Source organism: Silurus aristotelis, assembly GCF_946808225.1.
Source record: "Silurus aristotelis genome assembly, chromosome: 6".
Classification (NCBI taxonomy): domain Eukaryota; kingdom Metazoa; phylum Chordata; class Actinopteri; order Siluriformes; family Siluridae; genus Silurus; species Silurus aristotelis.
In genome coordinates, this window is record NC_139579.1 from 26,310,379 (window position 1) to 26,335,980 (window position 25,602).

The 25,602-nt window shown below is 37.2% G+C and overlaps 2 protein-coding genes across 8 annotated transcripts in view; one reads left to right on the top strand and one right to left on the bottom strand.

Moving 5' to 3' along the window:
• babam2 (BRISC and BRCA1 A complex member 2) overlaps positions 1 to 5,377 on the bottom strand; it is a 100,216-nt gene extending 94,839 nt beyond the window's left edge. The window contains exons 1-3 of the mRNA XM_083544817.1: positions 5,226 to 5,377; positions 3,916 to 4,068; positions 3,689 to 3,765 (exon numbers count right to left, since the gene is read on the bottom strand). Coding sequence (XP_083400943.1) covers positions 3,689 to 3,765; positions 3,916 to 4,052 — 214 coding nt within the window. The 5' untranslated portion in view covers positions 4,053 to 4,068; positions 5,226 to 5,377. The remainder of the gene's footprint in view (positions 1 to 3,688; positions 3,766 to 3,915; positions 4,069 to 5,225) is intronic.
• A 31-nt stretch (positions 5,378 to 5,408) lies between these two features.
• Positions 5,409 to 25,602, top strand: part of rbks (ribokinase) — a 45,303-nt gene continuing 25,109 nt past the window's right edge. Inside the window, exons 1-7 of one of the 7 annotated variants that reach the window (XM_083544843.1) lie at positions 5,511 to 5,673; positions 6,624 to 6,683; positions 8,423 to 8,493; positions 22,287 to 22,419; positions 24,505 to 24,568; positions 24,704 to 24,766; positions 25,245 to 25,409. In XM_083544843.1, the coding sequence (XP_083400969.1) occupies positions 8,438 to 8,493; positions 22,287 to 22,419; positions 24,505 to 24,568; positions 24,704 to 24,766; positions 25,245 to 25,409 (481 nt within the window). In that variant the 5' untranslated portion in view covers positions 5,511 to 5,673; positions 6,624 to 6,683; positions 8,423 to 8,437. Of the gene's footprint in view, positions 5,678 to 6,623; positions 6,684 to 8,416; positions 8,494 to 22,286; positions 22,420 to 24,504; positions 24,569 to 24,703; positions 24,767 to 25,244; positions 25,410 to 25,602 lie in introns of all 7 variants that reach the window. The other 6 variants (XM_083544838.1, XM_083544842.1, XM_083544839.1 and 3 more) reach the window with 6 other exon arrangements.

Below are 25,602 nucleotides of genomic sequence, written 5' to 3' on the forward strand. Positions count from 1 at the left end.
GGATTAAGGCAGTGCTACATAACAATGGTGCTCACACAAGATATTGACACTTTGGACACAGTTTTGACGTGTATACTTACGGTGCACTCACTTTTGTTAGCAGTTGTTTAGACAATAATTGGCTGTATGTTATTTTCACAGGACAGTAAATCTTTACTGCTATAAAAGCTGCACATTGACTACTGTAAAATATATCCAAGTTTCATTTCTATAGTATTGTGCTTTGAGAAGATCTACTGAAATGGTTGCTGAAATGTGAGGGGTTTACTTACTTTGTGAGACACCATATATGTTTTCTAATGTTTTGTGTCTATAAATATGCATTTAAATCTTTCCAATTGTCTATGCTCTTCATTTGATAGTGTTTCTCGCAGCGCATCTGAGTTTCGGTTTGAGTTTCTATCCAACGAGATTTTAGTCAAACGCAACTGCAGTAAGTCCATAACTGTCAACACTGCAACACTGTGTCCCACTGATTGGTTTTTTTCAATTAGCTGACTCTAAGGCCTCCTAAAAACATCTAACCGCATTGGCATTTGCACTTCCTTAAATATTTGACCCCCACCCACCCCGCCAATCTTGACCATGTTCTCCAGAGGGACCATCAAGAGCATCCTGAGCACCTGCATCACTCCCTGGTTTGGAAACTGCACCATCATGCATCGCAAAACCCTACAGAGGATAGTGAGGACAGTCGAGAAGATCATTAAAGTCTCTCTCCTCGCTCTAACGGACATTTACACCTCACGCTGTAACTCAACTGTGTGTTACTGAACTGTACAACCTGAACTCAAACACATGCTAAATACTCATTTCAATTCACACACACGTCCATGTTTTCAGCACCACTCATATTATATCTAATCATGTTATACTGTTTACATGCTGTTTTGCACCTATTGATTAAAGCTCTTGCTGTTTTTGCACAACATTGTGTTTGTTGAAAAATGCACTCTTGTCTATTGTTCTGTCTTTTGCACATTGTACTGTATAACATTATGCAGTAGGTTTACTTTTCGGTGCTGTTGCGCTGTCTTTTGTCTGCACTGTTTGCACTCGGTTGCACACGATGCAATTAATGTGACAAGGACACTTACTTTAATCCTTAGCTCTGTGTTCTGTTATGTAGCTCTATGTTGTGTAATGTAGCTCTATATTGTTTAATGTAGTTCTATGTTGTGTAATATAGCTCTGTGTTCTGTTATGTAGCTCTATATTGTGTAATGTAGTTCTATGTTGTGTAATATAGCTTTGTGTTCTGTTATGTAGCTCTATATTGTGTAATGTAGTTCTATGTTGTGTAATATAGCTCTGTGTTCTGTTATGTAGCTCTATATTGTGTAATGTAGTTCTATGTTGTGTAATATAGCTCTGTGTTCTGTTATGTAGCTCTATATTGTGTAATGTAGTTCTATGTTGTGTAATATAGCTCTGTTTTCTGTTATGTCGCTCTATATTGTGTAATGTAGTTCTATGTTGTGTAATATAGCTCTGTTTTCTGTTATGTCGCTCTATATTGTGTAATGTAGTTCTATGTTGTGTAATATAGCTCTGTTTTCTGTTATGTCGCTCTATATTGTGTAATGTAGTTCTATGTTGTGTAATATAGCTCTGTGTTCTGTTATGTAGCTCTATATTGTGTAATGTAGTTCTATGTTGTGTAATATAGCTCTGTGTTCTGTTATGTAGCTCTATATTGTGTAATGTAGTTCTATGTTGTGTAATATAGCTCTGTGTTCTGTTATGTAGCTCTATATTGTGTAATGTAGTTCTATGTTGTGTAATATAGCTCTGTGTTCTGTTATGTAGCTCTATATTGTGTAATGTAGTTCTATGTTGTGTAATATAGCTCTGTGTTCTGTTATGTAGCTCTATATTGTGTAATGTAGTTCTATGTTGTGTAATATAGCTCTGTTTTCTGTTATGTCGCTCTATATTGTGTAATGTAGTTCTATGTTGTGTAATATAGCTCTGTGTTCTGTTATGTAGCTCTATATTGTGTAATGTAGCTCTATATTGTGTAATGTAGTTCTATGTTGTGTAATATAGCTCTGTGTTCTGTTATGTAGCTCTATGTTGTGTAATGTAGCCCTATATTGTGTAATGTAGCTCTATGTTCTGTTATGTAACTCTATGTTGTGTAATGTAGGTCTATATTGTGTAATGTAGTTCTATGTTGTGTAATATAGCTCTGTGTTCGGTTATGTAGCTCTATATTGTGTAATGTACCTCTGTGTTCTGTTATGTAGCTATATGTTATATAATGTTGCTCTGTGTTCTGTAGCTCTCTATTGTGTGATGTAGCTTTATGTTGTGCGATGTAGCTCTATGTTGTGCGATGTAGCTCTATGTTGTGCGATGTAGCTCTATGTTGTGCGATGTAGCTCTATGTTGTGCGATGTAGCTCTATGTTGTGCGATGTAGCTCTATGTTGTGCGATGTAGCTCTATGTTGTGCGATGTAGCTCTATGCTGGACGATGTAGCTCTATGCTGGACGAGGTCGCTCTATGCTGGACGAGGTCGCTCTATGCTGGACAAGGTCGCTCTATGCTGTGCGAGGTCGCTCTATGCTGTGTGATGCCCTAGATGCCGGGCTCTGTTATACTGCGTTTCTGTCCAATATTGATGTTTTTTATAGCCGTGGCATAATAATGATGGTATTAAGAGGTGGACTGATTCAGATGGGAAACCACTGAAGGCTGTTCAGCCAGAAGCTACAATATATACAGTATACATCCTCTGCTTATGATTTTCGTCCATGTATTTTAGTTGAAAGTGCAAAGTCTGATCTCAGAGCATTCACACATACAGGAAGTATTAGACCTGCTCTTGTCTTTCTCTCTCCATGCTCCTTTCACTTCTTCTCTTTACATCAGGTGGTCTTTACTTCCTCAGAAGAAGTGTATACAGCTATAGCTTCTAATACAACTACCAAGCACTCTGATCTTACAATCTAACTGGACATCAGTTAGATCCTGAGACAAGCATTTAAAATGCCCTCTTTTTTCACTGCCCACAAACTCCTGAATGCTCATTTCTCTAGCGCTTTTTACAATGGTCATTGTCTCAAAGCAGCATAGGAATTAAAGGGAATGATGTGTATTTATCCCTGATGAGAAGCCAGTGTCGACTGTGGCAAGGAAAAACTCCCTTAGATGGTATGAGGAAGAAACCTTGAGAGGAACCAGACTCAAAAGGGGAACCTGTCCTCATTTGAGTGATATCAAGAGTGTAATTATAGTCTTTAAAACAATACAAAACACCGGAGAGTGAGAACTAACATGAGCACTCAATGCGTCCTGAAGCGCTGTCTTTTAGGCTCCTCAGAGGCCAAATCGCTGCTTCTTTCCATTTTACACAAAGTACTGCTAATTCTGTCTACTTCAAGAATGATTTCAGCAGTCTAGAAGTACATCTGCTGAACTGTAACAGTATCATTTATATCACTTTCATTTATTTACAATCCTAGACATCATTTCTGCACCTCTTTCATTGTTAAAAATCACTCAGCGTCTCCAGTGTTTTGCAGGTGTTTTGCAGGTGTTCTCCTGTCTAGCCATTTATTGATGAGATATATATATATATATATATATATATATATATATATATATATATATATATATATATATATACACACACAATCATGCATCTTTAATGACGATGTGTTTCAGTAGGAAGGCGACTTACATTTCAGAGTCTCTCCAGCATACGGGATGTGCAGTTTAAATCTGTCACAGCATGGCCCTGGAGTCAGAGATGTGCAACTGAAGAGAACGAAAACAAAGAATGATGCACAGGATTTGACACCTAAATGCAGGTCAGTTAGATAAATGATCTGAACACTGTTATACCAAACACTCCCAGCAAAAAACAAAAAAAATCTCATCTTTCAGTGGAAGTTATTCAGCACCTACCCAGATTTAAGGTCGGTGATCCGCAGGCAGTTGGTGGAATCTAAACCGACACGGCCGTTGCGTACAACCGTGCAAAGTAACGGCCTCAGCTCGGGAGACATCCGGCTCAGGGCCAGCTCTGGAGAAAGGCTGTTCATGTTTCCAGTGAAGGCTCTTAATAGACAAAAATGACACAAATGTAATTATTAGTTTTGGATTCCAGAGAAGCTCTGGTGCTGTGATAATACCTCAGTATGTATAAAGTCCCTGTGTATTGGTTCAAAAATTGCGATTTGGTTCTGCATGTTGGTGTACTTCCTCTGGGAAACAGCAGGTTGAAACGTTTGGCTGATTTACACAACAGCATACGGTGTTCGGCGTTCAACACTGACTGGACGAATACAACTAGTGAACTAGCTAAATATGCTCAACAGTACAGATTTCAACAAGAGAATCTTTAAAAAAGGATTTCGCTCCAAAACCTTAATTATCAGCACTATGTTAGGCACTAATGGTGATGAAGGCTAACATTACTCACTAAAAGGCATCGGATATAGACACCTCTCACTTTACAAAGCTTCATAAATAAAAAGCTAAATATCCATCTATGTATCTATTTATTGAATGATGGAGCGATCCATCCATCCATCCATCTATCCATCTATCTATCTATCAAATGATCAATCCACCTATCCATCCATCCATCAATCTATCTATATATCGATTGATTGATCTATCCATCAATGTAGCTATCTATCAATTGTGCGATCCATCCATCAATCAAACAAGCAATCCATTCATCCATTCATCCCTTCATCTATCTATCTATCTATCTATCTATCTATCTATCTATCTATCTATCTATCTATCTATCTATTGTTTGATCTTTTCATCCATTTATCTAATTTTAATTCTATAGCTATTATAATCTGCTTTTATGCTGCAACATCATGCGAAAATACGAGGTATAACCAAGCAATTGTTTGTTTACGTTATTGTAAACAATAGTACTACTAGCACTACTATTGCTAATAATAATAAATAAAACAAAAACAACAACAATAGCCCTCTCTACGCATTCGATGTCAACAAATAAAAGCATGACACCCTATTTAATAAAACACATTTATTACAAACAGCTGCAGTTCAATTCAAAATATCAGAAATAAACCAAAACGCCAACATTTAACTTTCCATTCTACAGTTTAGTGCCAAGCTAACAAGCTAACAAGCTAAAGCATCCACTGCACAACAGCTATAGTGTTTTTCAGGGTTTTGTTTTTGCCAGTATTAAAACACACAATCATATTCCGCGACATTTTTTTCTGTACCTGTATCATAAATAAACACCACTACTTCATTTACAGAGGTAGCTAGCCGCTTAGCTGAAAACATTCACCACTTCCGGGTTGTTGTTTTGGGGTCCTTCGTGATGCTGTCTGTGCTAATGCCTGTTCTGCCTGGGGTTAATCACCACTACCAAGCACCTCCTCAACCGAGTTATCAATCCAAATAAATCAGACGGTGAATATGTCGTCTGTCCTAGATGAACAATATATTATTTGAGCAAAATAATATATAGGATGTTGTTTTTTTTTTAAATAGGAAACGCTATGGGTTTACCCGAAACGTGCTTATTCATACACCAGGCTCATGTCAGTTCAATATACACATACCACTGCTGTACACATGTGTGTGTCATAAAAGTACATGTGAGTTGAACTTAGGTTTATGAGCTGGTTGGGGTAATAGATTTATTCTGACAACACCTTTGGGACAGTAGGTACAATTTTTAGTGTATTTATATTTTACTTTGATTCCAGTACATTCTGAAATGCATTATGACTGGATTGAAATCTATGGTTTCAGTTAATACTGCTGAGAGTTACCTGTAGGCAGATATGACACATGAGATCTATAAGAAATGTAAAATGTATTAATTTGTCATGAAAGATTGTCATAAAAATAAAGCCATTTCAAAAGCCTGGTATAGTTCACACTGGGTGCTTATGTGAAATGCCTAGAACAGGGTCCATGTTTAATACAACACTTCTGCCATTATAGAGACAGACTGTCAAAGATCTGCATTAGATCTGATTTTAAAAGTCTTATGATTAAATGTGTTTCAGTATGATTTTATTTTTGTTGGAAAACAATATTGAAAGGACAGAATAGAAAAGCAGCACAGCATTTGTTATCAGTTTAGATTGCTTTTAATGAATTTTCTGATCCTCATATATTGTGCAAGGAAACTAGTCACAAATATGTGGAGTGTGGAAAATGTCAGGGTTCAGGAAAGTACCAGGGAGTACTTTTCCTTCTCTACATGATCGTATAATGTCGTTTTTGACCTGTAATATTAATTTTAAATATGAAAATAAGGGAAACGATTTGCGTCTAAGGAAGAATAGATTAGCAGCACAGCATTTCTTTTTATATCAATTAAATAAATTATAAATATAGATTGCTATTAATCAATTATTTGATCCTTATATGTTGCGGATTGCAGGAAAACTAGTCAAAGCTACAGGGTGTCTCAAAAATGTCAGGGACATTCTCTACAAATCTGTGTGATATTTTTAATATGAAAATAAGTTAAATATGTTTGAAAGGTGTCTAAGGACAGAATAGATTAGCAGCACAGCATTTCTTTTTATATAAATTAAATAAATTATAAATATAGATTGCTATTAATCAATTATTTGATCCTTATATGTTGCGAATTGCAGGGGAAAAAGTCACAACTACGGGGTGTTGAAGAGATCAGGAAGCAAGGAGAGCACCAGGAAGTACTCTTCCTTTTCTACGCTATTGTAATAATGTGATTTTTGACCTGTAATATAAATTTAAATATAAAAAAATAAAGGTGAAATAATTTTGAAAGACATCTCCTAAGGACAAAATAGAGAAGCAGCACAGCATTTTTTATTATATCAATTAAATTAAATGATACTTTTTTATTAAATTTTTTAGTACATTGCTGTTAATTGATAATTCGATCCTAATATGTTGCGGATTTCAGGGAAACTAGTCACAACTATGGGGTGTTGAAAATGTCAGGCAGCAAGGAGAGCACCAGGAAGTATGTTTCCTTCTCTACACTAACTTATAATGTGATTTTTGACCTGTATTATCAATTTAAAATATGATAATCAGTGTAAATGATTAATTAGTCCAAAATCACATATATGAACTTTAACTTCCATTGGTTCCATTTCAGTCTGTTATTAATTATTAATGTTTGAAGTCTGATAAGGCCCATCATAGTTCTGAAATTGTATCTTACAGATTTACAATCTGCTGTGTGAAAACAACCAGTCATTTTCCTGTAAGGTGTTATGCACATTAGTTAGATCTTTGTATAATCCAGTATACATTTTATCCCTCACTGTTATAGAAGGCGCTGTTACAAACCTTTGCCAATGCAGGTTTGCAGGCGTTAGACTTCACACTAGAATTCCTTAACGAAATACTTCAAGATCTATAACAGCATGTCCGAGACGTTTTATAGCTATAGCTACAGATTTATCGCATCCGCTACCTGATGTCTTGCTAATGTGTTGCAGGTTGAACAGAAAAACAGTAAATAAGGAAATCTAGGCTTTCCCATAACCAGCAGCCAAGCTTTTGCTCAGTGCCGGAGGACTTCTGCAGAGATTTGAGCAGATTAGCGCACTGTTATTCACATGTATAGCCCACATGCAGGGGATTGAATTAATGAAGGATTTTCTTGGCTGTCGTCAATCACGTCTGGAAATAATCACCCCAGGTGCAATAGGCACATGTCCAATATGGAGCACAATTAAAGCTATTTCGAACCTATTGAACATTCTTCTAACATGACAGGATGGTGAGAAGAGTAAGCAGGCAGTCTTTTAGAGAAAAAAAAATGGAATTCAAGATGCTTCCTGCATCTCAGATTGAAATCATAGCATTGGACATTTGTGTGTGTGTGTGTGTGTGTGTGTGTGTGTGTGTGTGTGTGTGTGTGTGACTTGATGCATTTTAATTCATTCCAGCGTCTCAGATGCCATTATATTCATGCAAGCAAATTCTACACAAAATCTGCTCCTCAAAATTTTGTCCTAATATTAAGTGGGTTTTTTTTTTCAATGATGCCTCTTACTGTTACTGCCTACTGTTTCCTATTCTCTCACTGCTGTACAAAATACAACATTCTACCTCAGGTTGCCTTCTTGCACTGTATGGTCACGTTTAGATAATTCCCTTCTGTGTTCATCTTTACATTGCACCTTTTACAGTATTATTGTAATATATATTGCACCTTTGGACTCCCCAAATACGTTTATTGTATAATTAGTTTATTTTACTTATTTATATTTGATTTATTTATATACATTACTATTTGCACTTCTGATTAGATGAAAATTGCATGTCGTTGGCCCTGTACTTGTATTCTGCACTGATACACTGATTTAAAAGTGTTGCTGGATAGATTATTTATTTGTGTGTGTGTGTGTGTGTGTGTGTGTGTGTGTGTGTGTGTGTGTGTGTGTGTCAGGATCAGGATCAGGATCAGGACATGGCTGAAGAGGTGGACATTGTAGTAGTCGGCTCATGTATGACCGATCTGGTCAGGTAATTCACACATCACACATTATATGCATGTGACAGGCACTTTAGCTATATTACCACTTTTACATAAGGAACAGCACACAGACTGAAGTGGAAGTAGTTCTGACAATAAGTGGAAGTAGAGGATCTTTCCATTAGGAGCTAAATGCAGCCCACATTCAGTAGACAGAGGAACTGTCTTCCGTCTGTTCGAGTTATTCATATTGTTCCAGAGGTGTGAATCACCACATACTGGACATGTCTCACGTCGGTACCATCTTTATTTTTTTTCCCCCAGTGTCAAGTGTCTTCTAGTCATGCTGACTAAAGCTAAAAACACATTTCTGAATGTTTAAAAAAAAAAAAAACAGAACTGTAGAAATTGTAAATGTGGTACTGTTTGTGTTTGAAGTATGAGGAGTGCAAACAGCTTTAATCTCAAATTGTGTTCAGTTAATAGAATTTCATGGTAATGTGCTGAACAATTAAATTAAATGATATACATTTTTAAATAATAAATTAACAGCAACAACGTTAAATCGTTTAACGTATGAACGTATTTCTTTGTGTGGATTTTTCTATCTATCTATCTATCTATCTATCTATCTATCTATCTATCTATCTATCTATCTATCTATCTATCTATCTATCTATCTATCTATCTATCTATCTATCTATCTATCTATCTATCTAGGGATAAATACAAAAAAACAACAAATGTAATATACACTATAAGGAGAAAAGTATTGGGACACCTGACTTTTGCAGTCATATGTGGTTCTTTCTCAAACTGTTACCACAAAGTTAGAGGTAAACAAATGTCTTTGCATGTGGTTGCATTACACTTTCGCTTTAATAGAACCAGAAGACCCGAACCTGTGCCATCATGTCAATGTTCCTTTACACAATGCAAGCTCTATTATGAGATGGTTTACATGGTTTGGAGTGGAAGATCTTGAGTGGTCTGCTATAGAGCTCTGACATCAGTCCTATTGAACACCTTTGGGATGAATTGTAACAATGACTGAACCCCAGGCCTCTTTACCCTGCATCAGTTCTGACTTTACTTACGCCCTTGGGGCTGAATGAGCCCAAATCTCCACAAGCTCACTCCAAAATCTCGTGGAACATCTTCCCAGAATTGAAAAGGTTCTTATAACAGCAAATGGAAACTAAATGTGGAATAGGATGTTCAAAAAAGCTCATACTAATCTTATAGTCAGGTGTCCAGAAACCTTTGTCCATATGGTGTCCTGTATATTTAGTTAGTTAGGGTCTCGTACAACAAAACAAACCATCAGACGACCCAAATAAACAATTTCAATGTTTAAAACAAGCAGCAAAATAGTAGTAGTATTGTTAATATTAATATTAGTAATATTATTCCATTATTGTTGCTGTTGCTATTGTTCATAGTGTTCATTGTGTACTACTACTACTACTAATAATGCTAGTTTGGCTTGTACTCTGACTTTACTTGTCATGTTGAAGTTAAATTGATTGCTGTGACATGAATGTTGCTCGGTATTTAAATCTCCATGTGAACTAGTTTCGAATTCAATTGTTAAACAGTGGAAAGTTGCAAGTTTCATGTCATGTTTAATGCCTTTTTTGCCTTACTTTTATATACTCAATAACTGTACATTTCTAAATATTAAGAGTCAAACTGAACACAATGATATGACTACCATATGGAGTTCAAACATGCTTGCATCCTCAACATCAGTGCTATAGATTTGCCTTGGTGTATATAATTAAAGATAGACTGCAGTTATATAAAGAAGCAACCAGGGACCAGGTTCTGTTCTATTACAGAGTGATCGAGAGAGTGTACACTTTGATGCGTACTTTACCGTTTGCATGTAATGCTTTAATAGGCAATAATATAAGCCTGTGGTTTGTTCAAATGTCTAAATGAGACACTCTGATTCACTGTGCTGGAACTTTCCAGAACCGAAGCATAGAAATGGCTGTATACAACATAGAGCGAGCAGTGTAGCGAACAAAAAAAATAGGCCAAGTTGACAAACTGGAGCACAGGATTCACCAGAAAGAAGTATTTTATTACATGAAATAATATCTTTAAATACATCTCATTTCTGTGTACAACATTTTTCTAATAATTATTGGTTATTTAGGGACTAATAAAAAATATTTTCTTGACGTTTCAACTTCATAAGTTAACTCTCAATTCATAATTTAACTCTATATCAGGTTCAGGTTTTAGCACTACAACATTGTAGAATATGTTCAGGTGGGGGTGAATACTTATGCAAAGAACAGGTTAACCGACCGTAGACAGTTAAAGATTGAAAACAACGCAATTTTTCCAGTCCTCAACTGTCAATTTTTGCTGCTGCAAGAATAACAGTCTTCTTGATTTGACATGCATTGTGTGATGCTTTTCTGCTCACCACAATTGTAAAGAGTGCCTGTTTCCTGTTATTGTATCCTTCCTGTGAGCTTGAACCATTCTTTCCATATTCTGATGCTTGGTGTGAAGCCTAACTGAAGTTCTTGACCTGTATCTGCACTAGCAGCATGAATAAAAAAGAAGTACATGTAGTCACATGACCTGGATATCACATAATCTCACTCTAGATCGTAGTGTAATCTGTACATACGTACAGTGATTCAGATTTACTATGGGGGTCAATAGCAAATTTAGGTAATGGTTTAATTAAGACTTTTCTCGGTATCTCCGATCAGGCATCTGTTCTCTGGTGACGTTTCAGTTCCTGCCACAGCTTTGCCAACTGGAAGTACACCAGGCTTTTCTTTTTTCTTCTTTTCTTTTTTTTTAGTTGAATTTCTTATCATAGCCCCCCCAATGTGCTATAGGTATAACTATAATCTTTCCCTCAGCATCCAAATGACTTGCTTTCTCTTTTATAGATGGCTCTGTAGTCATCATGATGCATTGACACCACCTTACCAATTCTTACCACAACATTCAGTGCTAAAGCTGGAATTAATTTTAATACAGTATAGTCAAGAAGAGAATAGATGGCATTGTATCGAAATAAAACGTTCCCAGGAATAATAATCCTGCATGTGTAAATATTTTTTATGAAGAAACTGGAAGAACATCTTGTTCAGGAGAAGCTTGGCCAAATAAGGGCACAAATAATATGCAACTATAGCATAGTGACCACGTCCTTGATGTGTGGGAGTGTGGATTTGGATTTGGTCCTGTACACACACACACACACACACACACACACACACACACACACACACACACACAAACAAACACACACATATCTGTGGAAATAATTACTATGTCATTTTAGCTACAAGTCAGGGCAAAGAGAAAAAAAAAACTCTGTTGTAAATGTTTTCTATTAAATGTCATACTTAGACTATGTGCAATTACCACAAACAAAGAGTTGACTTTTGTTTTGCTTTTAGTTGAAACTCTTGGAATGTAAGAGCAGGTTTTAGGTCCAGGCAATAGACCTTTATCTGAAATGCACTTTTCTAGAAAGCATTAAACTCTAAGTGTAGAAAACAACAAATGCAGTAGTGACATTGACAAATCTGCAAAAATGTAGTGTGATGCTTCTCCACCTCAACGTTACTTTCCATAACAGTGTGTCCTGATGTCTTACTCACATATACACACTAAAAGGCAAAGGTTCGTGAACACGTGACCGCAAGATTGGTATGTCCTTTTATTGTTATTAGAATTATTTTTATTATTACTAGTACTATATCCCAAACAACTTATTAAAAAAAATATGAATAGCAACAGCAACAATATAAAATAAAATAAAACTAATAATCATTTGCTGCTTGTTTTAAACTTAAAACTTTATTTATCTGATGTTTTGTTTAGTACAAGAACCCAACAAATTAATATACGGATTTATATATGGACAGAAGTAAGATTCGTATGTGCTTTTTGAACTTCTCATTCCACATTTAGTCCCAATTTGCTGTTATAATTCCTTTATTTCACTGGGAAGATGTTCCACTGGATTTTCCAGGAGATTTGTGATCATTCAGACACAACAGCATGAGTATAGGTACTGATGTAGGTGAGGTGAGGTGAGGAGGCCTGGGGTGCAGTCAGTGTTCCAAAAGGGTTGAGGACAGAGGGTTGAGGTCAGAGCTCAAAAGCAGGTCACTCAGGATTTTCCACTCCAATGTATGTAAAGCATATGTTCATGGAGCTGGGTTTGTGCACAGGGCCATGGTCATGCAACAGATTTAGGTCTCCGAGTTCATCTAAAGGGAAGCTTGAATGCTATTGTTGGTATGTAAAAGGTCCTTTAAAAAAGGATTTTTTCATTACAATTAAACTGTTCTTCGTCATATGTGAATAAACGTCTTTTATTTGTCTTCTAGCACGTTTTTAGTTCCATGTTCTATAATTTTTTTTATAAAAGGGGTTCCAGTTTTTATCGGTGATAATCGTGTACACTACACAGGTTACAGTCATCAGGTAGCTATAAGGGATTAGGCTGAAAAAAAGCCGGAGTATCACTTTAATCAGACACGAGCACCTCTCAGCCTGCTCTTTCCAGCAGTCATGCAGATGGGTGCTTGCCCACGCAGAAAAGTAATATCTTAAGAATCATCAACAGCTCTGTCTACTTTTCCCTGTTAATCTTTCAGCAGAGGTACTATCGCTTTCTCAATTTCGTGACATTTTCAGGAGCAAGCAGGCACATTAATCCTATGTGGCCTCATTTGTCCTTTTTTTTTTCTCCTGTTTTCTTGAAAGTGACTAAAAATCCAGATAGTGACTTTGCCCATTAAAAGCCAGACGCTGCATCAAGTCTGAACGTCTTGCTTTTATTCATTTATTTATTTTTCGCTCGCAGCTAATCAAAAGGGACGCATGACTTTGAAGTATAAAATCCAGTTTCATTTTAAGCGTTAAGCTGGTCTGCGTGGTGGTACACGCGTCTGCGACCGAACCATCCATCTCATGTTTAGGCCAGAGGGGGCCACCTACTGATCATCTGAGCAGCTCGAGCATTCACATCCTCTCATGTTGAGCAAGCAAGCAATGATTCGGCACTACCACTACAAGTACCATTTTAGTACTATGTTGGGAAGGTGTGTGGAACGGAAATACAGTCAGAAAGTCCTTGCTGCTGAAAAACCTCTTGCTGTGGAATCAAAATCGCTTTTGTTTACAGTATAAATAATAACTAAGATCACTAAGATCTTCCATTGTTGACGCTCGATTATTTGTATGAGTCAGGCTGTAAGAAGCAGCGAAGGTTTTCTCTGAAAATAAACACTTTGTTTTGTGTCGGCCCTGTGGGTTCAAAGTCTTGCGCAAAGCCGCACCAGTGGTTTCCCACCCTTTCTTTGTGGAAATAGAGAAAAGGATGTAAACAGCAACCCACTGCACGACTCACGTCACCACACACCTGTTTGCGGTCCCGTGGCTCAGGAGAGTCACAGAGTGTGTCGATGTTTGCTACATGACTGATCGAAAGCTCAGACACTCCTACCACAGACTGAACAAGCCTTTAAATCTTAAGCAAGGATCAGATATGATACGCAAAAGCTTTCATTTTAAAACAATTAATAAATAAATGAGAGGATTTTTGAAATTTTTTTGTGGTTTCTGAGGTAAATATTTAGGTGTTTACATAATGCATGTTGTAGCTCGTTAAGTTATTGGAAGGTTCTTCAAAAAACAGAAGTGTGTATTTAAGTTTTTCCTTTAGCCTCGTTTTATGATTTGGATTTTTGCCTAAATCAACTTTTTTTCTTTGAGAATGCTTTCTGAATCTGTGTCTGTCTTTGTGTTGGGATTTGTGAACTTTGTGTTAGGTTTAAGGTACAGGTATAGGGTATTTGTGAGACTAGGGCAGGTGTGCCTAGCATTATCTGACTCCAGACGCTGACTCACTCAGACCAGTCTGTGTTGGGATTTTGTGTGTCTATATTTGTGTTTTATTTGTATAATTTCTTTTTTAAATCAGTGTTTTTCATTGTGTTAAGATTTTAGAATTTGTCTATATTTGTGTTAGAATTCAGGAATTTGTATCTATCTTTGTGTTAATTTTGTAAGGAAAAGTTTGTGTGAGGATCTGAGACCTAGCAGCTTTGTGCTAGATCTTAAAATGATTGTGTTTTTTATATTTGTGTGTGATTCTTTTTAGAATCAGTTCCTTTGTGTTACAGTTGGATCTAATTATTGTGTTAAATTTTTAGAATTTGTGCCTGTCTTTTTATTAGGATTTCAGAATTTGTATATACATTTGTGTTATAATTGAAAAAATTGTGTGTCAATCTTTGTGTTGGAATTTAGGAATTTGTGTCTATGTTTGTGTGAGGATCTGAGACTTTTTAGACTTTTTAGCTTTTTAGAATTGTGTTGTAATTCAGGAATTTGTGTCAATCTTTTTCAGGAATTTCTGTCTATTATCTAAGAATTCTTTGTGTTAGGATTTGGAAATTTGTGTCAATCTTTGTGTTAGGATTTGCAAATTTGTACCTATTTTTCTGTTGTTGTTTTTTTTTTTTTACATAATCAATGTCTGTCTGTAGGAGAATTTGAGACTTAGTATTTACTACTGAGTAGTTTTTAGAATCAATGCCTATCTATGCTTTGTGTCAGGATTTGAGAATCTGTGTCAATCTTTGTGTTAGCATTACAGAATTAAAACTTACTTTGAGGTGTAGGTACAGCATTAATCACATGCATTAATACTTAAGTCATTAAAAGGTTCCCACAAGAAAAAAACAAACATTTGTGTGTTTGTGTGTAAGAGACAAGGGCAGTGGACTAGGTGTGGTTCATCTTACCTGACTCTAGACGCTGACTCAATCAGACCTCATTAGATTTAAGGCTCTGTATCGTATGACAGATGTCACTGGCGCACATACATTCCTCCTACAGAACTGGATTACATCACGGTCCTTCTACTGCAACTTAATTATAGATTTCAGGCTTTCTTTGTTGAAGTCCATGTGGGAGGCTGTTTTACATAAAAGCTATACCTGTCAGTGCCTTTGCCCTGTCTACTGTTAGATAGTATGAAACCAAGCATGTACATGTGTTTATGTTGAAGGCAGCAAATTATACATTTTAATGTTTAGGATAGACTACATGACAAGGTAATACCAAGATCAGGATACCTAAAATCCCATTATATCATACAGCAGTTAAACTCCTGAATCCGTTCTAACTCCTTATAACATTCCACATTATTAAATGGAACTTACTGGTCTATAAGATGAAGAAAACACCTCAGGACATGCCATTATCGGTGGTAACAGTGCAGCAGAACACCACACATTGGTTAATTATTTTACTGTAAAAGCACTTCCTGTTTGATTTTTTTTGTGTGGGTAATATTATTGGTACTTATATAATTCTGTTTGGAGTATAATTTTTCTGATCAGTAGTGAGGTGGTGGCTCAGAGGTTAAGGCTTTTGACTCTAGATAGGATGGTCATAAGTTCTGGGCCCTTGAGTGAGGCCCTTATACCTCAACTTCTCAGTTGTAAGTACCTCAGAAGGCAAAGGGTATAAAGTCATCTACCAAAGGACATAAAAGTAAATACTTTATTATTCCTAAAGCAAATAGTTGCATGTTGGATGTTGCAATCTGTTTTGCACCAGTGACATAATTTGTTCCTCATTTTCCATGGTAACCATTTCTTATTTTGGAAGATGTAGAACAAAAATAGCACTGATCCCATTTTGACCTTGTTGACACTCAAGACACGTGAATATAAAAAGTCAGTCAGATTATTGAGCAAAATTAACACAATTTCTTCTGGCCCATTTACTTCAGTGCTAAATATATCTTTAAGAAGCTGCTGAGAGCAAAAGTTTATATACCCTTTATACCAATTTGGGAAGACATTAAATTTAACTTGTCTTGATTCCTTCGCAAGTTCACGAATGGAAAAATAGTGTAGCTTGAAATAAAGGTTTCAGATTAAAGGAAAAGAAAGAATGTTTCTTAGTAAGGTGGTGGACAAACACCTGGCACATGTCTATAGAGAGTTCTTTGCTTTGGATGAATGATCATCAAAATCTTTCATAGGTGTTTAGTCGGGTTGAGTGTTGGGGATGGTGTGGAGTGGATGGAGTGCTTAGCATATTAGTTGCACTATTTTATCTTTATAAAGTATAATTTAACACAGAGTCATGTGGATGTGGGTGTGGTCATCGTAGTAGAGGTCACTCCCATTCCGCTGGAAATATTTCAGTACAGGATAATGGTGTTCAGCCACAAAATCAAATTACTGTCAAAAGTATAGAACGTAACCTCTCAAAAAATTTATAAAATGTACAAGAAAAGAAGAAAAATTTTCTAAAACCTGAATACCAAAAAAAGGCAAATTCAGCAACAGTTTTTTGTTTCTTTTTACTTTTATCATGGTTTATAAATGTGCTGCCAGATTTTTTTTAATGATTTTCTTTAAGCTTTTGTTTGGAGATGGGGCTTATTAGCACTATACTCTCATTGCCTGGAGAGAACTAGAGATTTGGCATGAGCGCATACTGGATATGGTTCATTAAGCAGTTAATTATAAGTAATAAGTTAGATATGACTTCACAAACCTCAAATATGAATTTGAAACTAATGTATAACTAAGGAAGTCAGTAATTGTTCATTATAAAGTATAAGCACTAATATAAGATAAAATAAGATATACCTGAAATAACTTACTTTCTTCGTTATATATTAGTTTATAATTCATATTTGAGGTTTGTGTAGTCGCATCCCACTTATTACTTTTAATGAACTGGTTAATGAACCATATCCAGAATTCTCTAGTGCCAAATCTCTGATTCTCTCCAGGCAATGAGAGTATAGCGCTGATAATAACTTTACACTATACAGAGATAACTATGCAGAGGTAACTATACAGCTATAACTATAGTATTGCATCCAGAATCATTTCCCAAAATGTGGTGAAGTCTCCACTACTGTTTAATGCTTATGGGGCAAATATTTTTTTTCCATAAAAGTACAAATTTGAATTGATTTGATTTGCAGTGATGCTCGGAACCAGAACTTATCCACAAAATGCCTCAGCACCTAGGCATCTTTTTTACTTTAATTTATTTACTCTGAATGACATCTGTATTATGTAGAGGAAAAATCTAAATTGCATGAATTAAAAAATATCTTGTATTTCCTTTCTAATCGTTTTTTGTTTTTTTGGGTTTTTCCCCCAATTTTTTAGATTGTGGAATTGTAGGATTTTTACTGGTTGTGTGTGTATATATATATATATATATATATATATATATATATATATATATATATATATATATATATATATTTATATCGTAATTTCCGGACTATTAAGTGCACCCAAATATAAGCCGCACCCACTGAATTTTATAAAGATTTTTATTTTTAACATAAATACGCCGCACCTGTCTATAAGCCGCAGGTGTCTACACTGAAACTAATGAACTTTACACAGGCTTTAACGAAAGACAGTGTCTGTTACACGACTTGTATGTAAACAGTAGCCTACCAAGAAAGTCATTGTTCACTGTCTTCCTTCTTCCTTTCACAACAATTTCTCTCGGGAGTTTTTCTTTTGGCACCGGCGTGCGTTTAAAAATCGTAAGAATCTTTTCTCCTGATGCCGTGCAGCTCAGAACACAGGTGAAGTGTGTTTTTTCATGCCCGGTTGTTTTCAGCGTGACGAATGATTCGCATTTCCTGTAGACAGTCCGAGTGAGCGGCAGGTCAAACGTCAGAGGAACCTCATCCATATTTATGATGTGGTGCGGCCTGATTCAGTGGGAGCGCATCTGATTTAATATAAAGAGTTTCATTGGTTCACCTGAACCCGTTCGCCAATTTCATTGGTCTAATGTTATGGGGCTCAGTTTTTTGGCTTGAAGCTTGTGAAACCGGGAAAAACCCAGGAAAAATCCATAAATTAGCCACTTCATTGTTTAAGCCGCAGGGTTCAAAGAGTGGGGAATAAAGGAGCGGCTTATAGTCCGGAAAATACGGTATATGTGTGTATGATTTTTTAACTATTTATTTGTATGATACAGCTGCAAATAAGTATTTGAACACCTGAGAAAGTCAATGTTAATATTTGGTACAGTAGCCTTTGTTTGCAATTACAGAGGTCAAACGTTTCCTGTAGTTCTTTCACCAGGTTTGCACACACTGCAGGAGGGATTTTGGCCCACTCCTCCACACAGATCTTCTCTAGATCAGTCAGGTTTCTGGCCTGTCGCTGAGTAACACGGAGTTTGAGCTCCCTCCAAAGATTCTCTATTGGGTTTAGGTCTGGAGACTGGCTAGGCCACGCCAGAACCTTGATATGCTTCTTACAGAGCCACTCCTTGGTTATCCTGGCTGTGTGCTTTGGGTCATTGTCATGTTGGAAGACCCAGCCTCGACCCATCTTCAATGTTCTAACTGAGGGAAGGAGGTTGTTCCCCAAAATCTCGCAATACATGGCCCCGGTCATCCTCTCCTTAATACAGTGCAGTCGCCCTGTCCCATGTGCAGAAAAACACCCCCAAAGCATGATGCTACCACCCCCATGTTTCACAGTAGGGATGGTGTTCTTGGGATGGTACTCATCATTCTTCTTCCTCCAAACACGTTTAGTGGAATTATGACCCAAAAGTTCTATTTTGGTCTCATCTGACCACATGACTTTCTCCCATGACTCCTCTGGATCATCCAAATGGTCATTGGCAAACTTAAGACGTGCCTGGACATGTGCTGGTTTAAGCAGGGGAACCTTCCGTGCCATGCATGATTACAAACCATGGCGTTTTAGTGTATTACCAACAGTAACCTTGGAAACAGTGGTCCCAGCTCTTTTCAGGTCATTGACCAGCTCCTCCCGTGTAGTTCTGGGCTGATTTCTCACCTTCCTTAGGATCAATGAGACCCCACGAGGTGAGATCTTGCATGGAGCCCCAGTCCGAGGGAGATTGACAGTCATGTTTAGCTTCTTCCATTTTCTAATGATTGCTCCAACAGTGGACCTTTTTTCACCAAGCTGCTTGGCAATTTCCCCGTAGCCCTTTCCAGCCTTGTGGAGGTGTACAATTTTGTCTCTAGTGTCTTTGGACAGCTCTTTGGTGTTGGCCATGTTAGTAGTTGGATTCTTACTGATTGTATGGGGTGGACAGGTGTCTTTATGCAGCTAACGACCTCAAACAGGTGCATCTAATTTAGGATAATAAATGTAGTGGAGGTGGACATTTTAAAGGCAGACTAACAGGTCTTTGAGGGTCAGAATTCTAGTTGATAGACAGGTGTTCAAATACTTATTTGCAGCTGTATCATACAAATAAATAGTTAAAAACATCATACATTGTGATTTCTGTTTTTTTTTTTTTTTTAGATTATGTCTCTCACAGTGGACATGCACCTACGATGACAATTTCAGACCCCTCCATGATTTCTAAGTGGGAGAACTTGCAAAATAGCAGAGTGTTCAAATACTTATTTTCCTCACTGTATATATATACGAGAGGGATGTGCACTATAAAAAAAAACACTATATATATGCGCATATATATAGTGTTTTTTTATAGTGCACATCCCTCTCGCCTTTGTAGTAGAGTAAAAAAAAAAATAGAAAGTTTTATATATATATATATATATATAAAACTCTATTTTTTTTTTTTTACTTTACTACAAAGCGAGAGGAATGTGCACTTTTGCACTGATTTACCCCATTACACATGTTCGCCTTTGGTATTTTTGTTTTAAAAAATTACTTCAAGTATGCCTTTCAATCCGATAGAATGTCGACACGTTAGTCATATGTTTTTTGTTTGCTTTCCCGCAACTCTGAATAAACCAAAGCAACTTCCTTTGCCTTGACAACAAGCTCATTAACATCACTGTCCAGAGCAAGATCCCCCAGATTACTGGAAGGCAGGTAACTAAAAGTTTTTTTTTTTCATCCTAATAATATTACTGTAAAAGACCCTCTTTAAACATCACCAGCCGAGCAGAAAAAAAACAAGTTTATCTGCACCCTCTTCCACCATCAAAAACACACACTTACCCAGGACCTGGACCAGAGCCAGGCCATAACTTTTTTTGGTTAAGTGGTTTTGTTTTCTTCTTCTTTTTCTTCTTCAATAGACTGAGTAATGGCTGCCCGTTCGGCTTGGGTGAGAAATACACAGACCTCGTTTTGTAATGTCACGCATTGCAGCAATTACCTTTTTTTTTATTTTGGAGTTCAGAGACCTAGCCTTATATTTAGGAGATTTAGGGATGGCAGAGCGTGATGTTTTCACTCATAAACAGCACTTATAAGCATTTATTCCAGGAAATGCTCACCCTCCGGTCTCCCCCACCTCATTTCAGTGTGTTGCTGGTAAACGAGTGAACTTTAAAGTGCAAGAAATCTGTATGCGTTTTAGTACATGAATCACATTACATACATTACTCAACCAGCTGCAGTGAATCACCGGATCGCTTCTGAAACATCAAAAACACGGATACGAATATGTCCTGTCTGATGAATCAACATGCAAATGAAACATTTAGGGAGCCTGACTGTTAAATTCTCTTCATCACTAAATTCTCTTAATCAGATCCGCATGAGCAAACAGATGTTCTTGTCATATTACACCCTGACAAGGTGCCTCCTTTTACATGCCTGTTTATTATTTGAGTGATTAGATTTTTTTCAATAGCAACACATCCCAAGGGGATTTATCTCTGTACCAAAGCCAACAATAAATATTGTTATAGTGTTACAGTATTACAGTGAATGCACATTAAATACTAAAAAAATCCACATTACATGCACATGGAGGTCAAAATTGCCTAGAACAGTAGGGAGTGCTGATTGCTGGATAATACAGCGATGTTAACCAATTAACTAATGGAATTGCAAATGCTGTGGCGACATGGGGTTCTGTATTGGTGCCATGTGACGTCACATCCACCAAGATATACAAAATTCTGGAAACATGAACATGTGATATGTCAAAATGTTGGGGAGAGTGAATTGAGAGGTGACATAGTGACGTCACTGACCACGCCCCAACAGAAAATAATAGACATCAAAACACTTGGCACATGAAGGAGATGGTGCTTATGGTGCTTTGCAATAGCAATGAAGCATGTCTTGGGATTGCTTTTACACCATTATGCACCCACTCATTTTTCCTCTCCAGAAAAATTTAAATTTTAATTAGATTTAAAATTGCAAAACATCAATAGACCAAATTAGGCTACACGTCTACACTAATCCAGATAAATTTGAAAATGACGTTCAAAAACGATCCACGTCCACACTTTGTTCTCACTCGTTTTGAAACAATAGTTTTTTGGCTTTCATTTACTTTCCGGCTCTTTGAAACGTCGCGGCGATGACTAAAAAATGCGTCATCATTTTCGAAAGCCTTCGTTTTCACAGTCCACAATGCAATGCAAAAACTGCATTTTCAAAAAGCAAAATTTCTTAGAATAAAAAGCCCATTTCACTGTGGACGGGAGGCTAGAACAGAGAAAAAATATGCGTTTTCAAATGAAAATGCCTTAGTGTGGACATAGCCTTAGTTGTTGTTATCATGTAAATTATATCAGCTGTAAACAAATTGTAATAAAATTGAAATAAATTTCACCTCACGGAAAATTTTACCAAATCAACTTAATCTGTACAGCATACTTTAATCCTATTGATCATCTTACAATATGTTAATCATTACTATAAAACCAATAATGTATTATGATGTAATGTATAATGTATTGTGTCTTAAACCTAAACTTAATGAAAAAGAAACAGTGTAGTTTGACCATCTTGATTTCTTGCTTTCGTGAACTCTATGTTTTGTATTATATGTATAACATATATGTATTTTGTTATAGCCAGGCACCTCGGCTGCCCAAAGCTGGAGAGACAATACATGGACACAAGTTTTTAATCGGTTTTGGTGGCAAAGGAGCAAACCAGTGCGTCCAGGCTGCTCGCCTCGGAGCCAAGACTGCGATGGTGTGCAAGGTACAAAACAACATCAAGAGACTCATTTCCTGCTGTCGGCGTGTCTCAGGCCGAGCCTTTATGTACACGCAGAGCGGGTTATTTCAGCCCTGTTTTATTAGATCCACACCACTGAGCTGCTTTTCCCTTATTGTTCGCTTGTACCTGCCATACTGAGCAGTAATAAAGTAGTGTATTTGTCTGTACAAAGAGCCCCGATCAATACTGAAATATGCACAGTGCAAAAATAGCCCCGCAAAGCTCACTTTCACAAGCTCTGAAACAGGAGTTGCACTTCAAAGTCAGGGGCGTCAGGTAGAAAAGTGAAGCGGCCTTGGCGTGTCTTTAACAGCGTGGGATAAAAGGAGCCCCGGTGGGCAGAAACGGACCCCTCCACCCTTTCTGAGAGAGAGAGAGAGAGAGAGAGAGGTGCGGTGGTTTAGAAGTCGGTCGGTAGCGAGGAGGCGTTTGGGTGGGGTGATTATGTCTGGAAGGCTTGGCTGGATTTAGTAATACACAGGGAGAAAAGTATTGTTTCAAGTTCATTGTATTCATCAAACTTATCTGTTCTTGTGTCCTATTTTATTTCCTATTTCTTCTATTGCAATCAGGATTCGCTCCGGGATCTTAACAAGTTAAACAAGTACGCAAAATGCAGCCAGGATATGTTTTGTTATTGCAAAATGCACATGTAATGAACCTCCATTATTTATCTTTACAAATGGACTTCTGAATCACTTGTGACTGTATTCAATTGTTTAAACATTAGAAATATTCAAATACAGATTTATTCTTATTTAATTTTATTAATACATTTTATTGCATGGTACAGCATTCACAAGATTTTAATACACACTTAAATACAGATTTCAACTTTATTTAATTTTATGCTATTTAATTTGGAAGACTTTTAATCCTTACTTTCATAATTGCACAAAGTACCTGTTAAAAGTGTGGAAACACAGAGTCTTCTATAGTGTTTGAGAGATACGCATGTTTGTTCAGTTCATTTACAAAAAACTAGGTCATTTAATGGTCCAAACAAATCTGTAAATGTACAGTACTGGTGCTAAACTTTATATATTTTTTTAAAATCCTCCATTAGCATGAACTGTTTATTTTTACAAACAGGCTGAAATATTTTGTAAAACAGTAATACTTTTGGAAAACTTGCGAATTAAGGTATTTTTTTAACCTTGCAATCCAGTTCATCCCAGAGCAGTTCAATAGAATTTAGGTGCTCTGACTGGGCAGACGATTCCATGATAGATAATACTCTGGCCAAATGTTACACATACAGGGCTTATATGCATGGAGATGGACCATGTTGGTTCGGTATTCATTTCACCTGGAATAAGTATCTGACCTTCCCTGCAACAAAACAACCCAAAACCATTAAGCTTCCATCTCCATGTTAGACTGCGTGTGTGGGGCAGTCTGCTCACATTTTCTCCCCAGTTCTTATGTAAGTTCTTTCATTTGAGCCAAAATGTGGCAGGTGGCAGGTTAGTGGTTAAGTCATTGGACTTTTGATCTGATGGTCATGAGTTCAAATCCCAGCCACAACAGCTGTAACTTCTGGGCCCCTGAGCAAGACCCTTAAACCCCATAGCTCCCTGGTTGTATTAATAAAATAAATGTAAGTAGTTCTGTATTAGGGCGTCTGCCAAATGCCGTAAATGTAAAACATTTGGACTCATCTGTCTATAGGAGTTTCTTCTATACATTTACTGTCCGAATCTTGTGTGTGTTTGCCTTTTGCTAAGTTTGTTGCATTTAAATTAAAGGAACCTGAATGTCTCAAAATTATGAAATTACAGGGATTATACATTTTCTTTTAGTCTCCAGGCAGTTAATGAATAAGGCTTTGACACATAGCATTGAATAATAATACACTGGTTCACTGGTTATTTCTCTGCCTGTTTATATACATTATCATGTATAGTATGCTGTCACTTGCGCTTTAGATATATATATATCTACATCACCTTCTGGATTGTTTCACCCAAGTTCACTTTGTGCCTTTTGACACAACATTTCAGATGTGGGTCTGTAGAAAGGCGCAGCACTTAATAACCTCAATTGCAACTTTCCCGTCCTCCTCAGGTTGGAAAAGACTTTTTCGGGAGCAGCTATATTCAGAATTTCAAAGAGAATGCCGTATGCACAGGTAATACATTTGCAAACCTGACGCGTGGCTTTAACTGAGCGCAGTGTCACTTTGACATAGCATATGGAGTCATGCGTTCTGCACTGTGTTTAATTTGATAACTGAGTTTTTTTTCTTTTGCCTATCCCCGTGCAGCTTTTGTGACTCAGACGGCTGAAGCCATGACGGGAGCTGCCTCCATCATCGTAAACGATGCAGGTAGTGTGAATTTGCTGAGTGTGCGGTGCCCTGTTGTACCAGCAGCATCTAAAATAACACAAAGTGCACTTCTGAATGAAGCACAAATGAGTGCGGTCCTCGGCACCCGGGGGTGGTTCAGGTCATCACCCACGCCGAATAGTTTATAGCCGCTTAGCTTTATTTAGCACTGCTGGAGGTGGGGTGGCTGACATAATCAGCCTGGTGCTAAATGCACGGCCTGTTGCGCTTCAAATGTCACTAATCACAGCTTTAACAGAGACTCCAACTCGGTGGAGATCCATAAGCCTCTCAGGGGGGCTTACGAGTAACGTCATCGACCATCACCATAACAACCTGCAGATCCCATAGTGTCCCAGCTTCCTGCACTTAAGTCACAGTGACTCGAGCACGATTATATTGTAAAGTGGTGCTTTTGAAATATTGAAAGAAATTCAGTCTAGCTAAACTTAAATTCTTTCACGCGTTGTATATGCAGGTGAGAACGCTATAGTGATTGTAGCAGGTGCCAACATGCTGCTGGGGGAGGAGGAGCTGGAGCAGGCACGCTCCGCCCTGGCTAAAGCCAAAGTGCTGCTCTGCCAGCTGGAGATCAGCTCACACATCTCACTACAGGCTCTGAGAATGGCCCGACAATGCAACGGTCAGTCTGTGTATGTGTGCATGTGTGTATGGGCCATAAAAATCAAAACCAAGCTCAATTTAGTAAAATATTAAGCTATTAATGGTCCTAACATCAAACCATTGGTCAGGAAATGGGCAAGAATGAAAGAAATTGATAGCATAGTATGGGATACTAACTTTTTTCATATTTTCCTTTTCCATTTCCAGAAGAA